Here is a 26,226-nt window from a genome sequence, read left to right as displayed (position 1 = left end):
ATTTCGAACAGATTGGATCAGCCCTAATGTCACCACCGCCGGTGAGAACAGCAGAACACGGCTGAATTAAGTCTAATTCTTTCTTCTTATGCGTTTTGCTGTGTTAACAAGTGATGTTGCTAGTTGTATTTTCCCTTCTCCAGGTGGCTGGAAAAGCATTAGGCGTTTAGAACCCATTGTGGCCACCAGTCAAAATGTTTGCCCAGCCCTCCTTTAAAGTATTAATAATCTTTTCTCCGTCCTTCAGACAAAATCCTTCAGTAGTTTATCTATGTTTTTGTTTTCCCAATGTTCTTTTTTATGGACATACATCTTTATCATATTTTCATGATTTCCCACCGCATTTCTTTCATCTCCCAGGCCTGCTGTGGGTCCTGCTCAAGCAGGGCGAGGCCGTGTCAGTTCTGATGGATGGTCCCGGCGCTCAGCACTCGGCCGGTGGGAGCCAGGGCGGCCAGAAGCCCAGTCAGAACCAAGAGCAACAGTCCCCTGACCGTTGCCCTCTGCCTCTCATACTGAAAAAGGTCCCTGTCCAAACATCCTGCCGCCCCCCCACCGCCACCCCGGGCCCTCCAAAACCCCACATTCTGGTTGTGACGATAATCATAACAAGAGATTCTAATCCTGGATTAATGTGCCTTTGAATGGGGATTCTGTGAGGGTTTTACACTGGACAAATATTTGCCTTACATGTCTGGGAAATTAATGCGAAGATTACATCTCGCTAGATATTCTCGGTTGCGGCTCACAATGGGGTCAAGCTCGTGACGTCGGCAGTATTTTCCAGTTCATCACTGTTGATTTTTTTTTTTTTTTTTTCCCCCTCACGTGGAACAAAACTGAAAATCTAACAGCCTGGCAGGATCAATGACAATCCAAACCGAATACGAACCGATGGACGTCAACTGCAATGTTTTATAACGCCATCCGAGTAATTAATGGCTGAATAGATTGGAACTTGGTACTAAGTGCACACTCATTTGGCAGTCCATTTTAAAGGAAGTGAAAATATCCAATGCATATTTAACTCACCTCACTCCACTCAAAAGACGGATTGGAGTGAGTCGAACATTTTCTGAGCGTACAATCATATTGACCCCATTCGTGAAGGCATAATTCATGACATATATTTCTAACGGTACTGTTTAAGATTTCATGAGGTGCTGGACTTCACATAAGCAATAAAGGTTGCCACATAATGATAAACTGCCCGGAAAAAATCAACAACTGAGGATCCTGCATTACACCGAATACTATTCTGTATTTTTGATTGCGGACCCCAGTGGATCAGTCTCACAAGATGAATAGATCTTTTAGAGAATAATAATAAAAAAAAATGTTAGTTTTCTGTCTGTGTTCTGAATAGAACCAAAAAACACGGCAGAGCGAGATTTGGTCTCGCAAAGGTGGAAGCAACACCCGGCTGAGAATATTACGGGGCTTTTTGACATCGTAATGTGTAAATGGTAAAGGAAGTAGTAAAGGAAGCACTTTTGACACATAGAAGCATGTCAGTAAATACTCGTAAGACAGGACCTTTATATTGAAATCTAGAAATCTGAAGGTCAAACTATGATCGTTTCACCTCCATCTTAAATTGTATTCCCAACAAAAACCCGTTTTTGTTGTATTTTTAAGCTGAAAAGCCATTAAAATTACAAACGGAGTGATTCAGACCAGATAACCTTGGACGTCCTGATTGATGGTGTTAAAAAGGCTTTGCTCAAAACACTTTCATAAACCGACTCACACAGCCTGACAACAGATCCGAACACAAAAGCCAGACGGCTGCGAAATGTTCCTGGTCATCAGCAGCCTGACTGGAGGGAGACTATACACAACCCTGCACACAATCTCAATCTTGGGATGAAAAAAAAGAAGCCTGTTTTGTCTTTCCTCACACAGTTGCTCCTGAGTGGAGATGAGACGCTGCAGACAGCCAGCGCCAAGTGCATCGCAGCCGCCCTGGTCCACTCGGCCGGCCGAGGCAGCGCTGCCTTCATTGAGGCCGACATCCCCGGTGATGATGGCGCACGTGACTGCGGGCCACGCAACACCTGCTGACTTCATCCAAGTCTTTTTTTTTTTCTTTTTTTTTTCTCCAGCAAATAATTTCCCCTGCCGCTGCCCTTTCTTGTTGTGTGATTCCATAACTTTTTTTTTTATTAGTCACGCTGTGAGAATAATCTTTTTTTTTCTGTCTTTCCTGCCTTTTCATCATCTTTTATATTTATCTCTTCTCTGCTTCTGTTTATTTCTCACCCCCTTTATTTGAAAACTTCCCGAAGAGAAAATTACAGCCTGGCGTCTTTCTTCCCTCTGCTCTCACACAAACGTCTCCCTCGCCTCTTGTAATTTTTATTATCGTCATTTTTATTTATTTATTTTTTTTCTTTTCTTGCCTCCCAGAGTTTCTGTTCGACCGTCTGGCCGCCACTGGGAATGAGGTGCTGCTGTGGTCCGTCTACAGCTGTTTACTGCTGCTGACAGAGGACGGCCTCTTCTTCTCACAGTGTCACTCAGTCTACGGTGGGAATGCAGTGACTCATCAAAACACTTACAGGCTACATATGACCTTTTTTAGTGCCTCGAAGATGTTTTGACGGATCTCCGCTTTCGTCCGGCCCGCCGCTGTAGACGGCTGACGTCTTCTTAGATCTTTATATAGCAACCAGGCTGTTGACCGTCAAGTTGGTGTAATCCTCTGTTTATCCTGGTTTTTACATGCGTTGGTCGTCACTTTTGACTTTGTCCTAGTCACGCGAGTGAAACGACTGCTGCAAAATGTTTGTTTGGAGCTCTGAAAGAAGACAAGTAGAAGTGTTGTATTGCAACTCAATGGGGAGTAGTGCATCCAGGTGACAGGGTACCTGTTTTGCATACTATTAATGCATTTGCCATCATTGCCTTGCTGCACCCCGACGCACTTATTCACATAACGTTAGCCGAACATTTTTTGGCCAAATTGTGATATCTGAAAAAAATACCAATGTGTTTGCTAAAAAATGTTTATTTTATTTTATGTATTTTTACCGAAAATGTTCAAATATGACTATGCTATTAGACTAACGATATGTAAACGGCGTACCGTGAATTTCACGTGTCGACCTTCGGTGTAATATACGACAATGGAAGCAGCGCAACCAAGTGGATATTACGACAGGACTATGGACAGCAACTTTATTATCATATCTACAGAAAAAAAGTAACTTTTCTGAGTGTGTTTAGACCAGCAGCGAAGGCCTAGCTGGCTGTGACGGCCGCCCCCCCACCCCACTGGTAAAAGAGTGTCTACTTTCCTCTTTTCTATTTCTGTAGCACCGGGTACCAATTGTCTGGCTTTGTGTGTCTTTGAATCGCTGAACCTTTCTCAATCTGAAGTTGAACTTCACTTGGCCTCGTCTTCCAAGTGAAGTTCCAACTCTTCAGAGACTCCCCTGCCTCGCAGTTCTAATCCTGAAACCGTAGGAGCTTCCTGCCGCACACTCTCAACCTCGGCCCCAGATGGCAAACGTCAGCGCGCCGCCGTCGGAACGTTCAGACGAAGAGGGTCGATATTTCGCGCCGTGAATAAACGGATTATCATGGCAGGTGATGCACGGCGGCGCCATCTGTATGCAAGAGTAAATCTCCGCCTATTAGACGCGGGGATACGTGGGCTGCGCAAACACAATTTACAAGCACGCCGCAGTGCTGACACAAGGTCTGGCTCGGCGTCTCTGTAAATATTAGATCAGCGCAGCGATTCTTTTGCGCGGCGATAAATTAGAGCGACGCGGGGGTGTTTTTTTCGAGACGCTGTTGCTCTTGCGAGCGGGCCGGCCGCCGCCGCCGCGCCCCCTTGCTTTCCGCGATTTACGAGGGCATCAGTCACTCGAACACAGGCGGCCGTTGTCGCTGTCAGCGTATTAGATAGCAGTCAAAGCCCCGGCGCTGTTCTGGCACCGAGGTGGGTAAGACAAATGTGAGGGACGGGAACCGGGGGAGGTCTTGTTGGTCTGCTCCATCATGTGCAAAGCTGAGTCACTTGTTCTGTCTGATTTGTGTGTGTGTGCGTGTGTGTATGTGTGTGTGTGTGTGTGTGCGCGCGCGCGCGCGTCAGGTATCGACTCCCTGGTCCGCAGCCTGAAAGAGGCTTTGCGGCTGACGACCCTGGAGGTTCCCAAACAAGGTCTGCTGCTCCTGACTGAGATACTGGAAAGGTGCGGTCGCACTCTTCCGCCTTCTCTGTTTTTCGCTTTTCTCCTTCTTTTTTTTTCTCACGCTTTTACGAGCCGTCCCCCGCGCCAGAATCCTTCCACCGAAGTGGACGCTCGCTCCCCCGGGGAAAAATTCTTGCACCGTCCGCCTTTGCCAAGTGACCAGAATGATGTCACTCACTCTGCCTCGGCTCAGGCCTGTCACATGGCTGAAGGGAAGGCACTGCTGCTGTAGGAAACACAAAATCAAAAAACAAAACAATTTTGGCTGCATTTAGACATCAAGGAAGAGTCGGTTGTTGAGATGGCTGGCGTTTCTATCGGAAGGTTCCTTCTGTTCTCCGCAATCAGCCAATGTCGCACAGAGGAAATGGTCAGTTTGCTTCAGATTACATCCCCCGCTTCTCTTGACATGGGAATTTATGTTTGTTGGCAGCAACATGACTCTCTTGGTGGTTATGTAAAGCGACTAGTCTTAGATTTTTTTTGTCAAATATTTTGCCATCTCATACCAAACTTGGTGACATGGTTCCAACACAAATAATGAGAAGTTTGGAATTAGATATTACCCATTTCCAGATGTGAAAAATAATGGAAAACTGAAAATAGATATTGAATAAAATAAAAATGTTTCCAAACTGCTACTACTACTTCCAAACTACTACTACTACTACTACTACTACTACTACTACTACTACTATTCAGAGGTATTCAGAAGTCACACATGTGCAAGTCCCAAGTCACTGTTGTGAGAATCAAGCAGGTCACAAGTCAAGTCATAGAAAAATTACTTTATATGACGTTAGGTTGACGTTATGCGTATCTTAAACGTAACATGGCTTAATATTAGCATTTACATTAGCAAACGTTAACTCTCTAGCTAACGTTTGACCAATTTGACCAGCCAACAAGTTAGCTAAAGACACATTTTATTAAGAAGACATACCTCACTTAGCTTTCTAGCCATGTTGAGGTTAAGCTTTGTTATTATTAGCAAACATTAGCTTTCTAACAGCCAGAACCGTTAGCTAAGAAGGTGCCTTCACGTAGCTTACCTTTCTTTGTGGGCATTGCGTACCCGATCACGTTTCAAAATAAAACACATTTTCTAATGTAATCTAAAAAACAATTTGCAAAAAATGCACTTATTTAATTTTAAAAGGTCAAGTCCTGAAGACCAAGTCAAAGTCAAGTCAAGTCTTTTATCAGTGTTAGTCAAGCTAGTCTCAAGTCCTCAAATTTGCGACGCTGTCTAGAAAGTTTCTAAACTTTTTTTGATGCTGTCGGTGCAGGCAGTCAATCACAGCCAAGGGGGGAAAAAAGTAGCTAGCGTCCCAGAAAACAGATTGACAAGTGGAATGTGCAGCCCACTGAACCTCCTTTAGTCCAGGCGTCGCCATGTTTCACTGAGGTTGGTCAACCAAACCACGCTCGATAGTTAGTTCACAGACACAGTGGTGAATTTCATTTTTGTGGGTTTCTATCACCGCACCAACTTTGCAGGCGTTGTCACAAATACATGTTTTGGGGCCTGACTGTTATTTCTTTAAATTGCTACTCATCAACACGCCTGTACAGTTAAATCGTCAGCCTCCCATGAAAACCAATTTCTTACAATTCATTGACCTGTAACGCCAAGGAATGAGACCTGCTCCCGACACGTTCTGCTAGCTGGCCGGACACAGCGCTGCAGTGTAACTAGTGCCTGTCAGGCAGACAGTCGGGACTTAAATAGTCTTCCATCAGGCCCAGACAGACACGCTGCGTCGGTGGCAGCGGTAGCAAATCAATGCAAAAACCCTCTCCTGTCTGTAACATTCAAAGTCACACAATCGTTTTGGTATAGATCGGTGCTGCCTAGTCGGGACCGATCAAAAACATCTGCTGAGAAAAGCATTCAGCGCTGTTCTCTCTCTCTTTTCCAACTGTCTTCAGCAGCAGCCGGCTACTCGCCGTGGCTCATTTGAATTCTTTTCTTCGTCTTCCTCTGTGGGTGTCTCAGGGCAACTTGCTGCAGCGTTTGCCATTCAACGCCGAAGTTGTCTGGGAGGGTGAAAAGTCCTGCCTGAAGACTCTTCGGAGTGTAGCTTGGCAAGATGGATGTGGGAGATCTCAGCCTTGAAATGTCAGCGATCCATCTGCGTAGCGAGGATGCAATACGGACGCCCCCCACCCAAAAAAAACTGGCTTGTGTGACTTTGAGAAGTGGCCTGCTAAAACGTGTCAAATTCAAATGTGCGATGGATTGTTTAATCATATTAGAACATAACCGGTCACTGGCTCACGTGTCCAAATACATCACCAGCCGATAAAACACTGTCACATTTCTGCAAGGCTCACATCTTTTTAATTAAATGTAGCGCTCGTCTCGATGCTTTGATGATCGGGATAAAAGATCCTCAACGGGGAAGAGAATATTGTCCTTTACGCCGAGCAGAACAGTAAAAAAAAAGTAGCCGGAGTGGGGCTCTTAAAGTGCTGATTAAGCACAGGGGTGTGTCTGTGTGTGTGTGTGTGCGTTTGCATTGTGTGCGAGTGTGCCTGCGCATGTATTATTGAGGATGCTCGGTGCAGCTAGCCCGCTGCTGCGGTGCAGCATCACAGGCCAGAGACTAAATCTGTGTCTCTCTGCTGCACCGCCACCGGTCGGCAAGACTTTTCTATTTCTATTTTTATTTTTTACATTTTCGACACCGTCGAGTCTGTGTGTAGGTGAGTGAGGGGGGAAGTGGGGGATAAAGATCACGACTCTGCAGCAGCAGCCTTGGCTGATACTCGCAAGACGAGGCACGAGAAGCTGGGCAAAACGCACAATCAACAGCAGTCGCCGTATTTCACGTCAATTTGTGAAGGTTGCGCCGACTCATTGCTCAAAATTGACTCTGATTCCAGACAAAGCACCGTGGCAGACAATTTACATTTGTTATCTTCTGCAATTTTTTTTTTTTTTTTTTCTTCTCCCAAACGGCCGTTCCAAGAAGATTTATCACCGTCTTGCTGTCTCCCCTCCTAGAATTAGTTCCTGCAGCTGGGCTAAAGGGTGCATTTTAACACTTATTTATGTGAGGAAGACTCTGCTGCAATTTGTGTGTGTGTGTGTGTGTGTGTGTGTGTGCGCGCGCGCGCATGCCTTCAGGCAGCCCTCCAGCGTGCACCTCTTCTCCAGCGGTGCAGGGTTTGCGGCCGCGTCGGAGGCAGTAGCGGCTGGAGTCTCCAGTTCCTGTCTGCTGGTAGCTACGCAGGCGGCGGCCGCCGCCGCCGCCCTCTTCAGGTAAACCCAAACACCTGCTGTAGATCGGTAAATAAGGTCCGCGTTGCCAAGGGCACCTTTTTCCACACTCGCCGTCCTTAGCGTTCCTGACTTTGCTCCGGTGATCAGCGTGCTTGGAGGAGCGCCTGATTGGGAGGCTGTTTCCTCCTTTCTGCACCTGTCAATCAAAAAGGACACAAAAGAGGTTAAATACCTAAGTCAGTGACAAACAGTGTCACACATGCAGTGTGTTTGCATATACATACATATATGTATGTATATAAACTTGAAACTTGAAAAATATATATTATGTGGATGTATAAATGTATATACTGTATGTATATATGTATATATATATATATATGCAGTATATGTGTGTAAATATATGCGTGTGTATATATAAATATATATATATGCATATGTATACATGTATGTATATATACATACACCAGTGATGAACAGCGTCACACATGCAGTGTACTTGTGTATATATATATGTATATATATACACACACATATATATATATATAGACACGCACAAATATATATACGTGTGTTTGTATGTATGTATGTATACATATATACGTATTATATATAGCACATGTGTATATATACACACACACACATATATATTTTATATACTGCATGCATAAATACAGATACATATTTGTATTTTTGTGTATACATGCATTGTATGTACATAAAATACATATATATGTATGTATTTTATGTATGTGTATATGCGTACATAAATACACACACACACACACACACACACACATATATATATTTATATTTTTATACACATTGTATTTGTGGCTTTGGAGAAGCAGGGAATGTATTTTCTTTTTTAAAGTCTCTTACCTTTGAAAAATAACCAAAGGGATTTACTATTTACTTCACTCCATACACTTCAAACCCAGTCATCCACAGAGCTGTAGCTTTAGCTCCATTTCAGTCTCGTCAGACCATTTTTACACGATGCTGGTGTCACTTTGCCCAACCTGCTGCCGTGTCTCCCATCTCCCCAGACTAAACCACCAGCCCAGGCCGGTCCAGTACAGGGAGATGGAGGCAGTGATCGAGGCCGCCACTCGCAGATTCTCGGAGCTCCCTTTGCCCGCTCGCGCTCACCGCAGGAGCTCCGTGAGTCGGCGCCGCCTCTTGTCTTAGCCCACGCGTGCAAAATCAGCGGATGGAGGTGAAACCCGGTGCTTTGCGGAGGAGGCGGAGCCCTCAGAGAGTCTCTCCTCTGTCTGCTTGCGTCGTACAGTGCGAGCCTCTGATGCCACCCGGCAACTTGTCCAACGCGACATCCGTGATTGACACGTTCGCCGAGGAGAGAGCTCGCTCTCATAAGAAACACAGGAAGAAAAAAAAAAACGAATAAAGGTTCCTTTCGCTTTGTGTCTGTTTTTATATCCGTCCCTCATTGCTGACGTCTGTTTACAGACTTGAATACTGATTCCTGTCTGGAATCTGGAGCGCCGTGACTGACTGACAGCCTGTGTCGCAGGCAATGAAATGAGACTAGACGAGATTAATGTAGCCGAGGCACGATGCAGACTCAAGTTAGGGAGCAGTCTTCTTCTGAATAGTTGAAGTGCTTTTTCTCGTCCTGCTGTGTTAAATGATATGTTGCATAGATTTGACTGATAGTCGTCGTGGCTTTGTTGTTTCTTGCTTCTCTTCCCTCTTTCCCACTTGTCTCCGTCTTTTTTTGCTCCTCAGGGGAGTCTGAGGAGGTCGGAAGCCAGCGTTCATGCCTCCAGGCCGGAAGAGTTCCTCCTCAGCGCCCTGCTCTCCTTCGAGGCCGCCTGCAGGTCAGCACCTTACACATCGTGCTTGCAGATCTTTATACATTCAACGACATGGTTGCTTCTTAAACTGTTAAACTAAATGTTTTAATCCCGAGTAAGTCCCTTAGAAAATAAACATTGATTAAGCATAAACATAGATTAAAGGTCCAGTGTGTAATATTTTGCTTCATTAATGTTTTTATATTGATAAAAGCCTAAACTAATGCCCATAAATACATAAATAAAAGTGTATAACTACATTACAATAACAGTAATTTGGTTTTCCTGCCTTTAGAACGGTTCTCATATAAGAATATACATACAGCAAGGGTTTTGCTCCCAGTTAGCTGCCATCTTGCATATTTCTAAGGAAGCCTGGTGCGGACAATCCAGATCCCCCGACGGCTCGTTTAGTAACTAGGGTGAATGCTGGCGTCCTCAAATAAACCAATGAAGAAGAAGGTGGATGAATTATTCAGGTTTGCAGGTTTGACCGGGCCACTGTAGCTCACTGGCAAAGGCAGGAGGGGGAGGGAGAGTGTAAAATGCAACCAGTTGACGTCTGTTTCTCTGTAAAATCTCCAAATATTACACACCTATAAAAAAACCCAACATAAATTAGATAAAATCCCTGGCATGCAGGTCGGTGCTTTATTTTTTGTGCACACTGCCTTTTTGTGTGTGTGTGTGTGTGTTGTGTGTGTTGTGTGTGTGTGTGCATCCAAGGCTGGCTGAGGAGTGCGCCTCAGACCCTCTGCTAAAGGAGAACTCCTTCACAGCGCCATCTCAAGTCGGCCCGACCGAGGACACGCTGGAGTCCCTGAGCGGGTGTCTGCTGCGCTGCTGCGACTCTGTGTGGATCCCGACGGTGCTGGTGAGAGCCGACGTCGTGCGATAAAAAAAATCCAACTCATTCTGTTACATTTTGCTTCGGTTACGCCGGTGAGAATTTAAGATAGGCTAACAAAACTGGAGTGCGGTCAGACAGCGAGATCCTCAGAGTTCAGGATGCAGTTTAATGTGTGGCTGTCAGTTGTTTCACTGTTTTTGTCTTCTCGAAAAAGTAAACACAAATGAATGAGGCTTGACTCAGCATTGGTTACATTCAATTGCAAACAATATAAATAGCACAAATCAAATGAACCAGAATGCCACAACATTAGCATGAACAAATGTATGAAGCAAGAACTCACAAATAGCACAGTGCCAAATAACGTCGGCTTGGTGGACGGCTGAGAGGAAGACACACCCGTAGGAGGGATCCACCTCTTCCTGTTCTTCTTCTTCTTCGTCTTCTTCATCCTCCTCTTCCTCCTCTTCCTCCTCTTCCCTTGACTCTTCGCTACGCGTTCTCATTTTGCGCTGCCTCATCTGTCTTCCGTCCCTGTCACACACACACACACACACACACACACACACACACACGCGAGAGAAGACACTTGTGAAACGCTCTCTCTCAACGTCTCTTTCTCAGAGAAAGAGGTCGCGGCGACGGCCTCGCTCAGCCCAATGGCTCCCCCGAACGGCTGCAATAACAAGCGTGGCCGCACATCTTCCGCACTCATTAGTCTCAGGAACGTGTAGCCAATTTGTGCTTTATTGATCGCTACCTGTGTCATCTCTAAAGTGGGTTCACATTTGCTCGCGGGTGGTTGGGGGAGGCGGGGGATCGATACGGCAAGAGCAGAGATTTGTCTTTGATTTCCTGCACGCTTGTGCTCCTCACGCAGAGGATGTGCGAGGGCGAGCCCAACCCTCAGGTGCTGCAGAACTTCTACGCCGTCCTCTCGTCGCAGTTCGCCCTCCTCCCGTCGCTCACGCCCGTCTTCGCCAGCAAGCTGGGTGAGTAGGAATGCAGCGGCCGGTCTTGCAGCGAACTGCACGTTTCCCAGCTGACTGTTAGACTGCAGATGTCCTCCGAATAGAGGGTAGCGCTGGCCGATTTTTTAACAAAAAAAAATAATAATAATTTTCTCTCTCTCTGAAAACTCAATTTTCGATTTCAATATTTTGGTAAAACAACAAAAGACAATGGAATAATTAATTTCAAATATTTTATCTTTGTTTTTAAAGACGAATAGCAAACAAATTTCCCTATTGGGAATGAAGTGAAACTTGAAAGATACTTAAGTGACAACATTTACAGTTTTCTTGACACTGGTTTCATATAGTTTTACTCAACACGTCCAGCTATGTTTTAGTAAGTAAGTAATAAATGATTCTCAGGATGACTGTCCTGAACAATGACTGAAGAAAAAATAAGAACAATGTCCGAACAATGGCATAAAGGCATGCAAATCTTTGGATGTCTCACAATATTCTCAATTCCGAAATTGGTACAGTGCATATTAGGAAACATTAGGAAATTAATCAGAAAAGTTACAGCATCAATACAGTTTATATCATATGGGCTTTTTAAATTTGAAAGCTATTATCCACTGATTCCAACTGATTCCAATAACGAACCATTATGGCTAAAAGAAAGGAAAAATGTCTTCATGCTCAGGCTGGACAAGAAATAATGTTACCCAATACTTAATAAAATTGCCCAAAATAAGACTTTAGGCTAGCTGCTGCAACATGCCACTACAACGCTGTGTACGGAAGCCTGTGAGGGTGCACGGAGAGATGAAGGAAACATTGATTAAAAAACGATTTTGGAAGTTTATCATTTGATTCACTCGTTCAGCTGAAGAATCTCGATTCTTGGAGAAATCGATGTATTTTCCCCCCTTATTGCAAACTACACAGTAGGATGCAGGGTTAGGCTAAACAGCCTTTAACCCCTTTCATTCAAGTTGCCTTGCGTTTGAAACACAGTTTCTACAAAACTCTCCGACTATAAACTCATTACTTCCGATACTAGTCAGGTCTTACGACCTCTTTTTATATTGCGCCACAAACGCAGGGACAAGCCGCCCTCGCCGAGCAGCTTCACGCCCACGTCACTGCCGGCCGAGCCTCAGCGACAAACGGCTCTTCCTGCCACAAATGTCTGGACATTTTGTGCACCGAACAGACGGGCCTTACCAAATGCAGCGCAACACATTGCTTAATGGGCGCGCTGATGAAGCGCGCACGCCCGCGCAAGTTCATCACGGAGCCTAAAGTTGAATCAGCACCGAGCAGCGGGGATTTCAATCGAGGGCCTCGGCTCTCGGCTTCAAGCTAATAAAAATGAATTTTGTCTCATTATGACATAACTGATTGGGTTCTCCTCTCTGCCGCAGTGGGAACAACAGAAACCAATCAATGTCGCACGCCACGGCCATGCCAACTCTCAATTGCGTTCCCGTCCAAGAGGGGCCGCGAGTGCCCGAATGAGTTGACCTGATTGAATTTGACGTCGCCGTGCGGGCGGGAGGGAAAAAAAAAAAAAAAGAAATCACGGTGATGTCGGCCCCAGGTGATAAGGCAGGAGCACAAACACGGAAGCCTGCTGCTGCAGCTTCACGCCAATAAAGAGAATATAGGTTTGGTGCTTCAGCCACGGGCCGTCAGCAGAACAGAGGTCTTTTTTTTTTTCCTCTCTCTGCTCAGATAACGCTGTGCAACACTTGTGGCACTTTGGCCGGCCTGGTGTGAGTCAGCACCTCCGACACTTCAGTTTGGGCCAAAGCAACATTGATATATGATGCCAGGGGGCGGCTTGTTAACTCAGGTGAAGGTTCTGCAAAAGATGTTTGTGGAAAGCTGCCGCTGCAAAACACTTACGTGCACCATGGACAAATTTTGTAGAATTATTATTTTTTTTCTAAAGAGGTTTTGCATTGCCTAGATCAAGGGTCCCCAAACTACGGCCCGCGGGCCACATCCGGCCCGCTGCGTGTCTCTGTCCGGCCCACGTGAAGGCAGTCATAATCCCCCCCGCCACGTAACTTTGCCGACACGTTAGCGTAGCGTGACAGCCAACCAACCCCCTCCCCCTGCAAATACAAAAGGAGGCAAAAGATTTTTATTTGCGTTTTATTTGTTTTGATGTGTTTCTTTTAATTTGAAATTCGATTTCGCACGTATGCAATATAAGTTGTTTATTGTATAGTAGTACGCTTCGCTTGTTCCATATTCATTGCTCAAGCAAAACTTGTTTGGGTCCATATGTATTTGAGTTTGACACCTGTGGGCTAGATGCTTATTTGGCAAATGTATTTTTGAGTGTGTAGCACTTCAGGTCAGTGGCGGTGGTGCCTGGTGCTGCTTGCAGAGTATTGTACCCATGCGGTGGCCAGTCATTCATTTATTCATTTATTCACTGGAATTCAACTCAATATGAATAAGCGCCACCTTATTACAAGCAGCCACATCTATCTCCCTGCATTCCAGCACTAAAATAATAAAATAAAAAAATGTTCTAGCCCATGTGTGTGTATTATAACTAATAATAGAATCTTGAAAGCAGTCATATGGAAGCAGGGGGCGTTGTTGGTCGTCGCCACGTCTTCTCTGCGCGTCTCGTCTTTCACGAGCTGCCAACTTTTTTTTGTTGTTGCTTTTCGCCCTTTGGCCGTCGCATCGAACGTCTCACTGCTGCTGCGATTTTTTTTTTTCTTCGTATAAATAGTATCTGTTGGCAGTGCAGCTCCTCCTCACCGCCTTCTCATCCTGCTCTTCCTTCCTTCTCCCCTCCAGCGTCCTCCGGTTTCTACAGGCTGGCTCTGGAACACAAAGGCCTCCTCTGTGCGGGGAACAGGTACTTTATGCCGTAATGGGATAACCTGAGGACGCGCACGCACGCACGCACACGGTGCAATTAACACAGGGCTGCTGTGCGCGTGCGTTAACCCGTGCAGGCTCGGGAAAGAAAACGTGCAGTCCTCGTTATCGCTCGCCGCGGGAGCACGTGGAAGAGCGAGATGGCGTCACATGACCGTCAGCTCTGAGTCACCGCCTTCGCTTATTCCACCGAGGCGCTCCTCCTTGTGTGTCTGTACGAGTCTTGCCACCTGTTTTTTTTTTCCCCCTTTTGTGCAGTAGATGGTTAGGATAAGACAAAAATAAGATAAATTAAGAGGAAATTTCCAGTCGAGGAAACTTCCAGCATCACAGCAGCAAAGTGGATTGCAGAAAATTGGAAGCATCAGTGAACAGACAGTATATGGCAAACAAGATGCAATGATCCATAAATGCAGCGGCGGGCCGTGCATTTCACGCCTAGGCTAGCTGGCGTCGGCATCACGAGCTGCGTTTCCATTGCGTTTTTTTGTAGTTGATTTGAAGTACAGTTGCGATTTGCTGGTGTTTCTGTTGAATGGCGTGAAGCGCATGAGCCGTAATTTATCGTAAAATCTCTTCTCGCGAGATTTACGAGAGTTACGTTTGCCTTTGTTTGTTTGTTTGCTGTCAAGAATGGTTGTTATATTTTTCTCTCTGATTACTTGTAAATATAATAAAATCATCCGTCTCCTCCTCCGTCCAAACATAACGCAACATTTTTACCTGATGTGAACTGGTCACGTGACCCCCGTACGTCATCTCCGGTGACGCTTAAATGCGAAAAACTTGTTTCCATGAAACGTATTGATATAGATGTATTGATAGAGACTTATTGATAGACGTCTCTATCAATACGTCGGTTACGGTATGTTTTTTCGAAATTTAGGCATTTACATTACCAGTTTTTTACAGCGATATTTGGGTTTTTCGCAATTCTAAGGGTAATGGAAACACAGCTACAGACTCGAGCTCTGATTGGCTATCGCAGCTAACTGAGGTCCGTTCATTTACAGCGGACAGGAGCCTGCTATGTCGTTTTTGCTGGCCTCAGGCAGATTTCATGGCACCTGGCAACCCAAGCTAGCTGAAATATGATTGGATAAAAACTCTACCGTAATATACGACAACACATCCAGTATATGGATATTACAAGAACAGACTATGGACAGGAACTTTATTAGCATATTTATGGGTAAATGTGCTTTTTCTAAGTATGGTTAGGCCAGCAGAGAAGGACTTGCTAACCCTGACGGCCCGCCACTGCATAAATGCAATGCAAGAACAACACCATGTGACATACATCCTACGCAGGACTTTTTCTAATACCTGTACTTATCTCACACTCACCTCCCTCTCGCCCTTTTGTCTTTCTGTTGCAGGAACCCGGGCCTGAACGCGTCCTGCAGCGGCTTCCTGCAGAAACTCAGCGTGTGTCTGCTCTCCCAGCCGGACCAGGCTTCGGGCGCCTGTCAGCAGGGTACGCAAAAAACGCTCGCTCGACAGTCGACTTGCACCGCGTGGCCCTGCTGCAAACACCATTGAGGTGTTTGGTGGAGAAGGCTGAAGAAGATGAAGTGCTTTTCCCTCCTGTGAGAGGCGGTCTCAGATATTCTGACCTCACTGTTTTTGAATCTGATGTATAATGTCAAAAGATACTCGTTAGTGGTATTTGACGCTGGGGAGGAATTTCAGAATGCATGAAAACACACTATAACCTTTAGCTTAATTTGACCTTCTCTAAGGTCTGACTGTCTACGTACAGTCTCAGTGCATACTGCACAGCATGATTTTCTCAAACAAGGTCATTAACAAGCGCAAGCGTCTGATCTTGATCTTTTTCTTGTGTGTTTGCAATTCAATTCCAGTTGAACTTGAAAGGTTTCTTTAACAAAGTGCAGCGTCCCTTTATGAAACACAAATATCGACCCGATGCCGGACGAACCAACATCAAGCTGATCCAGTCAAGAATCAGGAGGGCTTTGCTCTCCGTTCTATTATGCAGGAAATAAAAGAAATGGACCCAGTTGTTGTTAGTGTAAACTTGAACTGAAGTGGATGTTTTGAACCTGAGGGGAAGGGAAGGGGGGAAAAAAGCTGATGGCTAATCTCTTAAATGTCAGAGCACATTATGACAGCACAGGTGGCATTTTCCAATTAAAGGAAAAGCTGCCGCTGCTGCTGCAGAACCTTTTTTTTTCGCAGTCGTTCCCCGGAGATACGATGGGATGAGAGTCATTTTTATCAGGTAATGGGATGTAAGAGCGGCGGTGGCGGCGTCTGCACTTGTTTACGTGTGTTTTCTCGGACGTGAATAACGGCGTCTTCGTCGCGCTACCCCACTTTCATGTTCTGTTCTTTCTCCGTCTGTCAACATTTCCCCTGCTTTCATCACCCTTATCTGTTTCAGCGCCAGCCTCCAACTTTTTCTTCTTTTTTTCCCCCCTTTTTCTATTTTGAGTTGCACCTTTTCCTATTTCTGCGGCGTGCTCACTGCTTCAAAAGTACGGTTTTGCGGTGCGTCGCTCCCGCCGCCGCGCTCGTGTTTTCCAGCCAGCTATTTACCCGTTTGTCAGATGGAGAAGGATGACGGAAAAGCCGGTTTTGATTAAATGTGGTCTGGCTTTGAGGAAGAAAGAACCCGGCTGTCTTAAAGGCGCCTGGAGGTCAAATTCTAGGGTCCAAATAAACGTCAACTAACACCATCTACACAGCAGGGGGCACCAAGAGATCCTTTGGGACCCTTTTTTGGGACACCAGGCCAGCAAGCTCAGCAAATTATGACTGAGAGATAATACTAAGAATAATACTAAGAAGGAAAAGGTGATGATGGAGGTGCAAGGAGAGGCAATAACACAGCAGCATTGCCCGCTGGGCGCCGTGATGTTCAAATGGAACTCTGGAGTGAAGCCAAGCAGCGTCACCCGCAGAGGAGAAAAACCTTCTGTGCCTTTTTTATGTTGATCTCCAAATGTTCCATCCAGTTTTGTATGAAGCTGCCACCGTAGGAACACTCACATCATCATCATCATCATCACCGTCATCCTTCATCAGTATCATCATCATCATCACAATCATCACTATCTTCATCATCATCACTATCTACATCATCATCATCATCACTGTCTTCATCACCGTTATCACCATCATCATCATCATCATTACCAACATCATCATCATCACCCCCATCAACATCCTCATCATCATCACTATCCTCATCATCATCATCACCTCGAGAGCTCACGGTCCTCTCTTATCGTTTTTATTTATTCATTTATTTATTTTATAAATTAATAAATGAAAACGATTTATTTTGTTTTATATTCTTGTCATCATTACGTCGTCTGTTGGAGGTCATCAAAGACGGCTGAGTTTTCCAGGGGTCGAAATCCGAGCGACTCCAGCTGCATCCAAGCTGTTCCTGGGTGCCTTTTCCTTTTTTTCCTTTTCCTTTTTCTTTTTCAAATCACTGTCGTCTGTTGTTTCCTGTTGATCAAACTGTGAACAGCAGGCAACGCGTGGCGGCGTTCTGGTGCGCCCCCCCCCCCCCCTTTACTCCCCCTTCCTGTTGTCTCCCTCCCATCTGCTCTTCCTCCCCCACCCCCCCAAACGTCCTCCTTCCCTGGGCCTCGGGAGACGGCCTGGCTATTCTTTTCCCCGCTGGGCCCCCTGGAGGCTATGAGCTGTACCCGCGCCCGCTCGCCCAGCTACCTCTCATTTCCAAACAATGCTCTCGCTCTCTCTCTCGCTCTCTCTCTCCACCTCGGACCACCGAGCCCACCATCAGCAGCCTCCTGCAAGTCGCTCGGCTTGATCTTTTCCTCGTCCCCTGCCTCTTTTTATCCGAGCCGTTCCCTCTCCTTCCGGACTCCCCGCGGGCTCCTGCAAGCTCGTTATGGCTGCCAGTTGGTGACCCCCCCTTTCCCCCTGTCTTTCGTTACCTCCCCAGACCTCCCCACACACTCGCACACTCCCCATTCCCATTTAAAGGTGGAATAACTTCTCCCTTTTTCACCCCAACCCCCCCGGTTCATCTCCACCAAGCAGCAGCTTTCCTTTTGCTATTCGCCACCACGTTTCAATGACCCTCTTTGCAGTTTCTCCTCACTCTCTCTCTCTCTCTCTCTCCCTCTTTCTCTCTCTCTCTCTTCATATTCCCACTCTTTATACGCTGCATCTCATTTTCAGTCTCTCCTTCCCTCGCATCTCGCTCCGGCTCCCCGAAGGCAGCCCAGGGACGGGGACTGTGCAGATATGAGTAGCGCTTGTCTCTTAGCTATTGCAGGGTAAAAAAAAAAAGAAAGGGAAAAAAATCCCTTTATGCTTTATATCTCCCTGCTACTTTCATCTCCTGTCTTCCCTCTCGCAGACGGATTCTTTCAGTTTTGTTTGTTTGCTGTTTGCCTGTGTCATCTTGGAGGACGGCGCAGTCCCTCGGCCCTCCCTGGGCACAGGGGGCGCTAATTGCCCTTTTGACCGTCCCGCGTCGCCTGTTTTGCCGACCTGTCCCCCGTCCGCCGCGCTCTCCCTTCCTCGTTCCCGCTCATTAAAGCGTTGTGGCGCCACATCCTATTCTTTTGGGGCCTCATTTGTACATGTAGGAAACATCTCTCGCTTTCCTCTTGATATGGAACTTCGGAGATCTTTTTGAATATTTGATGCGAGCGGCCTGCTTGTTACTGGATCGCAATCTCAAAAAAAAAAAAAAAAAAAAAAAGTGATCGAACAAAGTTTTTGTTTCCCGCTGAAACAAGAGCACAGATGTCCTATGTGTTTCGTTTAAAACCGAATCATACAACTCACAATATTGCTTTGGCCTCCTGTTGTATATCTATTTTTTCATTATTGTGTTCTATCACGTGGATGATCAAAACTCCCTCTTGGTCTTTCTCGCCCCCCCGCCAGACGCGGAAGAGGCGGAGGCTCTGCTGCTGTACAACCTTCCGTCCTTGTGCTACCGGCCGTGCGACTGGCCCGCGCTGTTGCGTGAGGCACCCGGGCCCCAGCTGTGCGAGTACAAAGGGCCGAGAGCCACTCAGTACTGCCTGCTCTCGGTGCTGCACCTGGCCCATCGGCACGGAGACAGGTGAGGGCAGCCAGCGCAGAGTTGAAATGCGCTGACGTGAAACAGCAAAGGAAAATGATTTATTTAGAAGTCAGACCTGAAGCCCTGCACCACTAAAACCACAAGGAAAGCAGTTTTTTGTTTTTGTTTTTATATATTTATATTTATATAAATATACATATATATGTATATATATATATATATATATATGTATATATATATATATATATATATATATATATATATATATGTATATATATATGTATATATATATATACACATATTACAGCAGTTTCACCTCAGTCACTTTAAAGGTCCAGTTTCTTTGGATCCCTTTTAAGTTTCCTTTTTTCTTCCCCTTTCTCGCCAGATACATGTTTTATCTCATTCCATTTTATGTCTTTATTTCTTTTTAATTAATATAATATTTCTTCTCTTTGCACTATTGATGCTGTAATTATGTAAATTTGCCCCAAAGTGGGATTAACAAAGGCACGCTATTCTATTCTAACAGAATACAGAGGAGAAAAACAACTGTCGAAGTGTTCAAAGACATGATGAGCGTCGCTGCGCTACCGCGGGGATAATGTCCACTGCACATTTTAAAATTGGCACTAAAAACGCCTCATGCGCTGAGCTCTTTCTTCCCAGAAAGTAGTTTTAACCTCTAAATTTTCCAGTCAGTAAAAAGGGATATTCTGCTGATCCGGAGCCTAAGCAAGCGCCTGCGACTGCCTTTATTCTTTTTTAAAGAGCACAGTGTGATTTCGCAGCAGCGAGTTCTGTCTCACGCAGCGGCATCCATTTGCTCGACAAAAATCCAAAAAGGGGAGAATTTTTTTTCTTCTTCTCTAGTCGCTCGGCAATCTCAAGCTGTCAGATAAAATTTGTACACTTCAAACATTTCTTTTGAAATTTATACTTTTTTTTTTTTTTTTAAACTGTGTCTGACACATAGACTTTGGCTTTTGGCAAATTGAACACATTTTCATCGGAGCCCAATTTCGGTTAGTTTCTCGACTGCATGCAGACGCCTACACCGGAGGCCACGCGTGACAACTTGTCCTTGCCTTTCCGCTCCATTCGTCAGTTTTGTCCCTCCGTCATATATTTTCCCGTGTCAGCCGGCGAGCCAAAATTTTGGTCAGCTGTCCGCTGCCTTTCGTTAGTACATGTCAACGTTTATGCAGCGTGCCTTACAGAGATGACTAATCCTGGTTTCAAGACAGACAGACAGACAGTCCTGCCTTGAGGAAGCACTAAGTGTGCATGCATAAATAACATAAAGGCAAAGAATGAAAGCTCTGCCAAAGCTCTGACAGGCTTTGCAACTGTAAAGGAGGCAAATGCTGGGTTTCAGGACAACAAAATTGTTATTAAAATTATCTATAAAGCGGCAGCATTACAAATGACAAAAACATGCGCCTTTCCCTTTTTTTTAGTGCTGCTTCCTGAGCTGCTGCGCAAACTTTTCAACATACTCTGCCTGGTAAATGCAGGCGTTCTTAATCTCTTGCTAAAGTAGCCATGAACACAGTAAAAAACTGATTTCTGCAGGAGTTATAAGTCATATTTGACAAAATGGACAAAGTGCAATGGACAAAAAAGGCCTGTGTGTTAATTGCAACCAACTAAACTTTGGTAACCTGAGAAACATCACAACAATGAATCATCAACAATCCGGACATAAATCCACCTCCATTAAGAAAGCGAACTGACTCTGCACTTTGCCGCTGTAGCTTTTCTCAAAGCTTTTAGTCACATATTTCACAACCTCAGAGCTCCACGGGGCTTCTTTGGAAAGTTTTAATCTGTCCTTCCGCGAAGGCCTGGCTATGCATTAACCCCAACACCCCCAACCAACCCCACCCGCCGAGCAGGAAATGAAAGCTTCGAGTCGCCGCAGTCTCGCCGAGATTAACGAGAGCCGTTTCCTAAGAGTCGCAAAGTGGGGCCGCACTCGTTTGTGGTCTGCGACGTACGTGCGCGTTTGATCCGACAGATCGCAAAGCGAGCGCGTGACATCACGGCCGCAGCCGGCACTAATGTCTGCTGCCGGTGCGTGGCCCAACCGTGCGCTGTCTTTGAGGCACTGCAGCGGCGCCGGTGTCTGCAGCCTCTGCAGCCTCTGCCGCTGCCTTTGATGCGAGCGCGGCTGTTGCCTGTTCCTCTGTGCAGGCCCCTCTCAGACCAGACGGTGTTCTCCAGCGTGGCCTGGCTGCTGCGCTCGGTGCAGGAGCAGGGCGACTGCGCGCCGCCCCGCTCTGTGCTCCGCTCTGCCCTCTACCTGCTGGCGGCCGCACAGGACAAGAGCCCTGACCTGGATGAGGTAAAACTCTCAGTAGGGCCATGCTGCCTGTCATGCATTACATGCATGCAAGTGAAAAGATTCATGTCTGCAGCATCTTTTTATGTGTAAGACCAGACACAGACCTGCTGAAACAGAGGCTTTAAATTAATCTTTAATTTCTATCTTTCCTTCAGTTTTTGTTCAGCTCTTCAGTTCGTTGTTTTTTTCGTCGGAAAATTAAAAGTTCATACACTTCATTCTTAATTCCGTCCTTTGCTTGTCAGTTTTAGTTCACGGTGCTACAGTAATGTGACAGCAACAATTACCACGTCCGTACCAGCAAATTATGTTTTTGTTCCAATTCAATGGCAGAGAATATTAACTGGAACTCCCATCTGTCTCTTTCCAAATACTCACACACCAAATAATGTGCGGCAAAAATATTTATTTCCTCTTTCGATGCGTCAGATCTGATTTTTTTTTGTTCAGCAATATTTATCTGTAAACATAAAAAAGGAAGTGCTTATTTGACACGTCCTGCTAAAAGCTGCTAAAACGCTTCTTTAATTGAGGATGTTCACAGGTGTCTTTATTTCCTATGTGTTAGTTCCTCAGAACTGATTCATTTTCCCTGTGTCGACCTATCCAAGGCCTCTCTGAACTGCGTCAGCAAGGCCATGTCATCCTGCCAGAACTTTTCCTCCCTCTACTTTCACCACCCGGCGCTCCTCTTCTTAGTCTGGCGGTATCCCGAGCTGGCGGACAAGTTTGGATCGACGGTCTTGGAGCTTTGGTTGATCAAGGCCGGAGAGCGGACGGCGGTGAGAAGTCGATGGCGGCTCCTTATAAATAATTTCTCCCTTCTGATTTAAAAGCCCTCTTTTTCTCACCGCGCCCGCTCTAATTGATTTTACTGCACCGGACTGGGCGCGTTGCTTCGGAGGCTTTCCCCATTCCCTTTTAACTCCTGAGTGAACGCTGGAATGAATGCAAGGTGCAGGCAGGCAGCGCTGACGGAAGGCAGGACCCGGTGACCGATGCCGAAACTGAGGAGCTGCTGAGTCTGATCAAAAAGCACCCGACCGCCACGCTGACGCTTTTGGTGAGAACACAGAGACGCCGGTTTTTACCGAGTGAACACATAGATCAATTAAATGACCGGGGGAAGAAGCAGAAAACTCTCGCCAGACGATCTGAAGCGCTCGTGCACATCGGGCTAATTGGTAACTCTGAACTGGCCAGTTGGCAAATATAATATTTGGCCCTGCAATGAAACCGCCGACTCCCCCACCCCCCCCAAGACCGCTGGCTCAGACTCCCTCAGGCGTGCATGATGATGCCCTGACGGAAAATGTATGGTGGGGTCGATGGAGGGCTGCACAAAGTAGAGACCGAAAGTAAAAACCTAGAACTAGCAGAAATGTACACGACCGTTCAAAAGTTTGGGACACTGACTGATTGAAATCCATTAGAAGCAGCTACATGAAACAATCTACCAGAATGCTGCAAGATCATCACTAGTGCAGGGAAGTCAGTCCTGGTGTGCTGGACCCATTACACACTGAATGTTGCACCTTTTGAATTCTCCTAGACACTCTTAATTAGACGTTGGAAATTATTTTTATTCATCATCATCATCATCATCATCATCATCGTCGTCGTCGTCGTCGGCGACCCTCATTTGCAGTAAATGTAAAAAGAAGACTGAAGCTAAAAGCTAAAAATCATCCATATCAATAAAATAACATGGGTTACAATGAAAGATTAAAGTTGATATCAATAAAAAAGGAATTTCAGCATGTAAAAAAACACAGTTTAAGTGTAACAATAATGCGATGTATGATGGTAGCTGTCTGGTTAAACACTAAGCCGTTCAGAGCATTGAAGATCATTGTTTCATCAAGCTGGTTATAATGGAGTCCAATGCAGAAATGGGTCAGTGACCCCAAACTTTTGAACTGTGATATGGAAACGGGAAGCATAAAAAAATCTGTCCCCTCGAAAAAAAATTGTTTCCGCCGCATTTTGCACGATACTGCAGGCGGGAATAATAAGCACCGCCTGACACGCATGTAGGAAGAGCCTCGGTGGTGGCGGCAAGAAAAGGAATGAAAGCCTGGCGCGCTCAGATGAGAAGAAGCCTTTTTACCTTTTGCCAAGGTTTAAAATTTAAAAGGCACATCCGCCCTCAACCGTGTCTCTGCTTTTTAGTGGGAAACAACAGACTGCTGGAATCGCGCGGCGCCTCTTATCTCTCTTTTGCTGCGTAAATGCGCTAAATGAACGCGGCTTTCGGGGGCTCACGTCTGACTCGTCTCTGCGTCTGACTTGCAGAAGGCGGTTTGCGCCGGCGAGGCCCTCCTGGCAGGCAGGGCTCTGGCCGCGCTGGAAGCTCTCCTGTCGCGCCCGAGGGACTACGACGACGATCTGAGCGCCCGTCTCAAGTCGGCTTCGCTGCAGGCGCTGCAGAGGCTCAGCGTGGACAACGTGGGCCCCGGGGTTGGACAGGGGCAGCAGGTGGTGCCCGGTGAGAGACGTTCATTCCAGTCTAGAGTGGGAAACCCTCACTTATTGATCTATTTATTGTTTTTGCCCCCTTTTGGCTGCGTTCAGATTGCGGGCAAATCGGATTCAAATCCATTATTGACCCATCTGACAGGTTGCTGTAGCAACGACGTGGGAGCGGAGGCATCGTCCAGCATAGCGTATAGTGTGAGACGTCATATAATTCAAAACCCATCGGTGTGTTTGGAGCTGTTCACACTGAGACGCATCTGTCCAAATGCCTGCTTACGTTGGTTTCAATCCGTTTTGCAAAAATCGAATTTCATCTGATTCGCGACAATTCAGACTACTAAAGAGAGATCCGGTTTCAATCTGGATGGGTTAAAAAACGGATTTTGGCTGGCAGTCTAAACGCGCCCTTTGTCCTGTCTGGTCATAATGACAAGCAGGAACGGCTCTGGATGCCTTTATGATGGCTGACAGGTTTATCCTCAAAGGGAGTGTGAATCATGCAGCAACTACCTGTTGAGAGGTTTTACGATATTAATGTTGTCCTGGCCAAGACCGGACTGAGGGAGGGACAGGGAGTGAAGGAGGGAATAGAAGGGGGTCCAGGTGGAGGGGTCAGGGGAGGAGAGAGGGACTGAGAGAGCAAATGGCAACAAAATACATTTCTATGGCGTCAACAACAGCAGACATTTGAGCATCATCAGATAATTAACAAAACTGATAATAAAAACAAGAGATAAAAAAAACCATAAAGGCATAAATAAATCTATATAATCATAAATAACTAAATATAGATTTGTGTTTGTGTGTGTGTGTGTGTGTGTGTGCGTGCGTGCGTGCGTGCGTGCGCACGAGATTACTAATGTGTGTATGTATGTGTGAGTCTTTGGGTGTATGTGTCTGTGTGTATGTATATGTGTTTGCGAGTGAGTGTGTCTATGTATTTGTGTCTATGAGTGTATGTGTGTGTTTGTGTGAGTGTGCCTATATGTGTATGTCTGTGTGTGTATATGTATATGTGTGTGTGTGTGTGTGTGTGCACGCGTGCGAATGAGTGTGTATGTATTTGTGAGTCTGCGTGTGTGTGTGAGAATGTGTCTATGTGTGTGTGCGGTTGAGTGTGTCTGTGTATGTGTGAGTCTATGAGTGTGTGTGTGTGTATCTGTGTGTTTGTTTGCGTGTGTGAGTGTCTGTGTATGTATGATTCTGTGAGGGTGTGTGTGTGTGTGTTTGTGTCAGTCTGTGTGTGTGTGTGTGTGTGTGTAATTGGGAAAAGGCCTCCTAAAAGATGCAGCACCTCCAGCTTCATTCACCTGAAGGAGCTGCAGCGTGATGGACGTCTGCCGCTGTGCTAATGCAGCTCATGAACCTGCGGAGAGTTTGGTATCACTGCCATAATGTTTCTCACCGAACAGCACTGAGGAGAGGGGGGGGGGGCGATAGAGTCCATAACAGTGGTTTTATCGACCCTTCCCTTAGCGTGTTCACGCGGGGATAAATCATGCTGCGCGAGCGCTTTACGGCGAGTTCACGCACCCGCGCTACTAATGGATTCCATCATTTAACTTTAACGCGCTTCACTCACGCCGCTCGGCTATGTTCACTTCAGATTTCATTGTATGGCCTCCCCCCTTTCGAACGGCGGCCTCGCTGTCATCAGAGCGAATGAAGACGGCCGCACGGAGAATCGGCTTGTTGTTGCTCAGCCTTGGCCTTGGGATGAGACAACAGCGTCCTCCGTAACACACAAACACAATCCACCACAGGCAAAACGATGAATAAAACAGCCTCTCCACCTCCGAGGATAGAATTTCAGTTTCAATTTGGCACATGGGGCCAAGTTTCCCAGTTGGGGGAAAGTAAAGTGCCGGCTTATTATTTTAGATCTTGGAAACACGCATCGAACTCAAGGCGCACGGCAAGAGAGGCAGAGAAGACAATGGTATTACAATAGAGCAAATGCATGCAAACAAATGTGCACGTAAACAGCAATAGTCCTCACGGCCTCACAAGGCCGCCACTTGCACTGAAACCAGCACAATCTTAAGGTTTAGTCACTTTTGCATCTCTAATTTGGTCAAACTATCCAGTAGCCACTTACCTTCTTCTTCAGACCTCAGACTTTTGTTTTGATATTTAAAACATTCACTTCCTGTGCTGTGCACATTAAAAGCAGAAATTCCGACGCAAGCGACTGCACAAACAGACATTGACTGAACTGTTGAAAGAAATCAATGACAGTAATATGTAGCCTACATACAAGAACACACGTGGGTATGAATATGCTTAAAAGAGCATTAAAGTGCAAATGGAATGACAGCATACACGGTACAGGTAATATGTATGGATTAAACGGATAACGTCCTCATACCTCAGTTTCACCACAAGCGTTTTGCCAA

The 26,226-nt window shown here is 45.9% G+C and overlaps 1 protein-coding gene across 8 annotated transcripts in view; it reads left to right on the top strand.

Moving 5' to 3' along the window:
* Positions 1-26,226, top strand: part of mei1 (meiotic double-stranded break formation protein 1) — a 62,931-nt gene that overhangs the window by 11,464 nt on the left and 25,241 nt on the right. For 7 of the 8 annotated variants that reach the window (XM_076023619.1, XM_076023622.1, XM_076023621.1 and 4 more), the window contains 16 exons: positions 361-524; positions 1,906-2,020; positions 2,410-2,529; positions 4,103-4,202; positions 7,336-7,470; positions 8,481-8,595; positions 9,181-9,272; positions 9,975-10,122; positions 10,979-11,090; positions 13,878-13,938; positions 15,341-15,438; positions 18,864-19,044; positions 21,202-21,352; positions 21,964-22,134; positions 22,308-22,415; positions 23,648-23,840. In XM_076023619.1, the coding sequence (XP_075879734.1) occupies positions 361-524; positions 1,906-2,020; positions 2,410-2,529; positions 4,103-4,202; positions 7,336-7,470; positions 8,481-8,595; positions 9,181-9,272; positions 9,975-10,122; positions 10,979-11,090; positions 13,878-13,938; positions 15,341-15,438; positions 18,864-19,044; positions 21,202-21,352; positions 21,964-22,134; positions 22,308-22,415; positions 23,648-23,840 (2,064 nt within the window). The remainder of the gene's footprint in view (positions 1-360; positions 525-1,905; positions 2,021-2,409; positions 2,530-4,102; positions 4,203-7,335; positions 7,471-8,480; positions 8,596-9,180; positions 9,273-9,974; positions 10,123-10,978; positions 11,091-13,877; positions 13,939-15,340; positions 15,439-18,863; positions 19,045-21,201; positions 21,353-21,963; positions 22,135-22,307; positions 22,416-23,647; positions 23,841-26,226) is intronic. The other variant, XM_076023620.1, reaches the window with a different exon arrangement.

Source organism: Nelusetta ayraudi, unplaced genomic scaffold (genome assembly GCF_046127955.1).
Source record: "Nelusetta ayraudi isolate G7.1 ecotype Tasmania unplaced genomic scaffold, CSIRO-AGI_Nayr_v1 ptg000016l, whole genome shotgun sequence".
Classification (NCBI taxonomy): domain Eukaryota; kingdom Metazoa; phylum Chordata; class Actinopteri; order Tetraodontiformes; family Monacanthidae; genus Nelusetta; species Nelusetta ayraudi.
Note: the sequence above shows the minus strand (reverse complement) of the source record. Positions and strands in the feature narration are given on the sequence as shown.